Genomic DNA, 5,534 nt, shown 5'->3' on the forward strand with positions numbered 1-5,534 from the left:
ATATATGTATATATGTATATATATATATATATATATATGATGCTCCCACACCTATATTTATCCTATATTTACGCATTTGGAAAGAACTCAGCGGTTGTGATTGTGCAGAGAGCTGCAGGGGTTTGAAATCCCGCTCTAGTTTGACATGATTCGTTTCGCCTGCTTATTGTTACCGTTGTAAAAAGGGAATGAGGGGGCTGTAGTAAGTGGAGGAGAGGGGGGAAAAGAAAACAAGCAGGAAATCTTTGCTTCTGAAGAATCATTCTTTTGGTGAAAAAGGCAGCTTCAGGCAGCTTTTATGGGATTGTAGGTATCTTGTGTAGTAAAAAAAAAAAAAAAAAAACATTTCTGTTTAATGTGAACATGAACCGTGAGTGTGTGAATGGAGGGTGAGCCATTTGGTGTCAGCTGTTGTGCTTTTCCTGGTTTTCCATTTAGATCTGAAGATTTGGCAGAGGAGCAATGTGTTAAGAAAGTGTGTGCGTATGTGTGTTGGTTGATGGTATTTGTAGGATAAGAGCATGCACATTTGCACCTAACAGTGTATCGCAGAGCGGATTATTGGTTGCAGTGCTGCAGGTCATGTTAAGACCAGTAGCAGTGGTGATAAACCCTTGACTGTTTATCCGTATGTAGGAATGTAGTACATGTAGGGATTTCCAGCTCCTCGAGTCAATGCTGAGAATCTGAAGCTCAGAATCACCACTCAATTCAAATGAATCTCACATCAATTAGGTGTTTTATATATATGAAGAAGGTATTTTAAATTTGAAGTTGCTTGCAGTCGGCGTGTGAAGGCTCCCAAGGCGAGTGTCTAATTTCCCTTTAAATACAGTTTCATTTGTTTTCCTCTCCTATATTATTTCACTGAAAATCTATTCCTGCCAAGACAGTATTGAATTTTTTGCCAGTCATTTTCCCATTGTTGATATTGTCATCTCTGAGCTCAGGACGTTCTCTAACTAAGCCATTCAAAATTAAAAGATTGTAATACAGATTTCGATAGTTTCCCAATATGTCTGGTATTTAATAACTAAGACCTGTCCAGACACATCTCTCGGGGATTTTTTTTTATTTGCCCTCTTATCGTGATCATGTTTGTTGTTTCTGTTTTGCAGTGGTTAGCGCCGTCGCCTCACGGCACAGCAGCCAGTGATTCACACCCGGCTTAAAGTTGCTCTTTCTCTGTAGAGTTGACACATAGTCCTGTACAGATTTCAGAGGACGTGAATTAAACACCCTAAATTCATGGAAAAGCTCTGGATTTACACTGAGTAAATCCAGAGCTTTTCCATGATTCCACACAATTGCTGCTGACAACCTCATACCAGGGTGATTCATTAACAATTCTCTTCTGGTCAGTTGTAAGGACATTTAGTCCCACAGTGGTTAACACTGAGGTCAAAGGTTTCCACCCTGCTCCCACAGATGGCCTTTCTATGCGGAGGTCACATGTTCTCCCAGTGCGTGCATAGTTTATTTTTTTTTCCATTAGCTCCACTTTATTCACACAGGGAATCAGGATGAATGGAGACACTGGTGTCTGAGTGTAGGTGTGACTGTTAGTGTCAGTGGTTGTTGGATTCTATATGTGGACCTGGAATGGACTGATGATTGCTCCATGTAGATTTGCTTCAGCCAATATCAACTAGGGATGGATGGATGGATGGATGGATGATGGATGAAGGGATGGATGGATGGATAGGTGGTCGTATGAAGGGATCGAGGGAGGTGGGGATGGATGGATGGATGATAGATGGACAGATGGATGGATGGATGTATGGATGGATGGATGGACGGACGGATGGATTGATGGACTGAGGAATGAAGAGGGTAGGGATGGATGGATTGATAGATAAATGGATGGATGGATGGACGGCCAGATGGATGGATGGACTGAGTAACGAAGGGAGGTAGGGATGGCTGGATTGATAGATAAATGATGGATGGATGGATGGATTGATGGACTGAGGAATGAAGAGGGTAGGGATGGATGGATTGATAGATAAATGATGGATGGATGAATGGATGAAGGGAGGTAGAGGTGGATGAATGGATGGTCAAAGGGAGGTAGGGATGAATGGATGGATGGATAGATGGACGGACGGATGGATGGATGGATTGATGGACTAAGGAATGAAGAGGGTAGGGATGGATGGTTGGATTGATAGATAAATGGATGCATGGATGGACTGAGGAACGAAGGGAGGTAGGGATGGATGGATTGATAGATAAATGATGGATGGATGAATGGATGAAGGGAGGTAGGGATGGATGGATTGATAGATAGATGGATGGATGGATGGATGGATGAAGGGAGGTGGAGGTGGATGAATGGATGGTCAAAGGAAGGTAGGGATGGATAGATGGACGGACGGATGGATGGATGGATTGATGGACTGAGGAATAAAGAGGGTATGGATGGATGGATTGATAGATAAATGATGGATGGATGGATGAAGGGAGGTGGAGGTGGATGAATGGATGGTCAAAGGGTGGTAGGGATGGATGGATGGATAGATGGACGGACGGATGGATGGGTGGATTGATGGACTAAGGAATGACGAGGGTAGGGATGGATGGATTGATAGATAAATGATGGATGGGTGAATGGATGAAGGGAGGTAGAGGTGGATGAATGGATGGTGAAAGGGTGGTAGGGATGGATGGATGGATAGATGGGCGGACGGATGGATGGATGGATTGATTGACTAAGGAATGAAGAGGATAGGGATGGATGGATTGATAGATAAAGGATGGATGGATGAATGGATGAAGGGATGGTCAAAGGGAGGTAGGGATGAATGTGAAAGCAGGACTAATGTGCTGTGTGTCTTCTCTGTGATACAGTTGCAGCAGCAGACACAGTCGCAGTGTTGCTGTCTCCTCCTGGTGTCTGAGGACAATCACCAGCTGTTTTGCCAGGTATGCACACAACGACACAGACAGACAGTAGTGATTTTAACCGTTAAAATCCAAAGTAACTTTAACCTTTTTAAACTTCAGGTGGTTGGAGACAAAGTCCTAGAAGAGGAGATCAGTTTCCCGGTGAGGTCAAAACTCAGCAACAGATCCATGTTACTATAGATCGTCATCTATCAGACACCTTCCGATCATTGCAGGCATTGATAGGCAGATGCTGCATTTTTTACGGATCTTCCATTATGAGTTGAATCTGCTGTTTTTCTCTGGGATAAATGATCCGTGAAATCTTGACGATGGCTGATGTACAGAGATACGAGGATACAGTGGTGCAGCATAAATGGGCCATTTGCACTGATTTAACAAGGGAGCTAATAGACTTTCCTATATAATGGCCCTCCTCTGAATAAACAACTATTATTTATATATTTTATCCCTGTAAAATAAACCCATTTATCCTCTCGTGGCCCCCTGTCTGTCTCTGCTCCCCATTAAAAGTCCCTCTCTCTTTACCTAACTGTCCTCTCTTTATCCTCTCTCTCTCTCTCTAAATCTGTCTTTAGCTGATGTTTGGGCGCTTCGGTCAGGTCGTCGAGAAAAAGAAGTCAATCACGCTACAAGACATCAGCTCTGTAAGAACGCAACCGTCTCGCCCGTACGATTGTCCGTATCAGCGGGTCTCCGTATGTCCGTGTCTATGTCTCATCGTGGGTTTTTTTTTTTTTTTTTTCACCACCAGGAGGAGCGGCGGCAGCTGTCCAGCATGTTGGGCTGCGAGATCTCCTCCATGCTCTGCGTGCCAGTGGACTGCAGAGCCACTGGTCACGTGGTGGCGCTGGCGTGTGCCTTTAACAAGAAAGGCGGTCAAAGGTGAATTTTTTTGGTCAACGTACAGAATGAAATTTAAGCCAATAGTGCGAACCATGTGTGCGCACGTTCCAATGGCGATTGTTAACTGGTACAGAATCAGAACCAGAGCTGACCTATAAATACGTGGTTCTGACTCTATTCAGAGTGGTAGCACATTACTATTGGCATGAAATCGCTATAAATATGTGCTTTTCAGTCCATTCAAAGTGGTAGCACATTACTACAGGCATGAAATCGCTATAAATACGTACTTCTGACTCTATTTAAAGTGGTAGTACATAACTATAGGTTTGAAATCGCTATAAATACGTGGTTCTGACTCTATTCAGAGTGGTAGCACATTATTTTAGGCTAGAGGGAAAATCCCTGTTAATATATCTGTTCTCTCAGGGTTTAGGGTAGGACTTTATTTATGTTCTTTACATTTACATGTACATCTTAAACCAGAGCGAATGTAAAAATGTTACCCAGATGCAGCACATAGTGTAAAACAGAAAACAATCACGCTCAGTCTAGGATTTTTCAGCAAAGTGTTTTTTTTTTACAAATAGTAAATGATAAATGATAAATAAATGATCATAAAATATAATACACAACATTTGGGTTTATTTTACATTTTTACAATTTACCTTTTTTTTTTTAGCTATTTTCCAATAATATACAGGCTATGTGCATCCTTTGTTCACTGACAGCTTCTGGTGTTGTCCGCTCATCAGATATGTTTCCACTCCAGAAGGAAATTTTCGGCCTACTGTAAATGAAATATGAATGTAATTATGTTCTTGATTCTGTACATTATCTACATAATAAGACATGTTCTTCTAGATACATAATATTTACAATTAAATATTATTAGCTTAATCTTCAAAGTACGTAAACATAAACCTGCATCGAAATAGTAACCTTTAACACTCGAACCCCACAACTGCTGAAATCCATCTGTGTGTTGCGGTCCATGGTGTAGGTTTCTACAACAGTGCTTTCAAGGACTCTAACTCCCATAATTCCCCTTGTTATACATTACTTGAATGAGTTGAGTTCACGAGTCTCATCTCCCTGCTCAGACATCGTCCAATCAGTTATGGTTTATATTATGCAGTATTGCTGGATCTGAGTATGATTTGGCTTCTCACAAATCCCAATTCTGGCCTCTTACGTTGCTGTTGGGAAAAGTGTTGGGATGGCAGATCTTCGTTTTTTTTTTTTTTTTTACGCAGATGAGCATATGCTGCTGTTTCCCTTGAAATTCACAGCGAAACGAGAAGACGAGGGTGAAGAGACATACCAACACGCTGGAACCAAAGTGTGTGTGTGTGTGTCTGTGTGTGTGTGTGTGAGGCCATGCAGATGGCTGTGAGATGATCTGAAGTCAGGTCATGGATCCAGCAGCAGTGGGGGTCTAGGCTGTCTGGTTGGCATCACACTTTTGGCACACATTTGTTTGTTGTTGCTTGTGTGTATCTCCGCTCCCATGTGTCTATGACTGTGTGTGTGTGTGTGTGTATATGTGCATATTGCCTTCGGCTACACTCTTATCTCAAAAATACAGACTTTGTATATATAACCATCCTGACTGTTTGTGTTGGGAAAAAAATTACAGTAAAAGGAAAGTCTGGGAGAAATCAGATTTTTTTTTTTTTTTTTTTATCATGACTTGTTTTGGATTCTCACTCACACTTGGCCCATCAGTTTGGCAAACATTCTCCTTTTTGAAAATCATCCTACTGAATCCAGTTCGGACA

General features: G+C 41.9%; 1 protein-coding gene across 1 annotated transcript in view; it reads left to right on the forward strand.

Moving 5' to 3' along the window:
* pde2a (phosphodiesterase 2A) overlaps positions 1-5,534 on the forward strand; it is a 101,648-nt gene that overhangs the window by 76,591 nt on the left and 19,523 nt on the right. Inside the window, exons 10-13 of the mRNA XM_025055263.1 lie at positions 2,851-2,925; positions 3,007-3,048; positions 3,486-3,554; positions 3,662-3,792. Of these exons, the coding sequence (XP_024911031.1) occupies positions 2,851-2,925; positions 3,007-3,048; positions 3,486-3,554; positions 3,662-3,792 (317 nt within the window). The remainder of the gene's footprint in view (positions 1-2,850; positions 2,926-3,006; positions 3,049-3,485; positions 3,555-3,661; positions 3,793-5,534) is intronic.

Source organism: Cynoglossus semilaevis, chromosome 4 (genome assembly GCF_000523025.1).
Source record: "Cynoglossus semilaevis isolate Cse_v1.0 chromosome 4, Cse_v1.0, whole genome shotgun sequence".
Lineage (NCBI taxonomy): Eukaryota > Metazoa > Chordata > Actinopteri > Pleuronectiformes > Cynoglossidae > Cynoglossus > Cynoglossus semilaevis.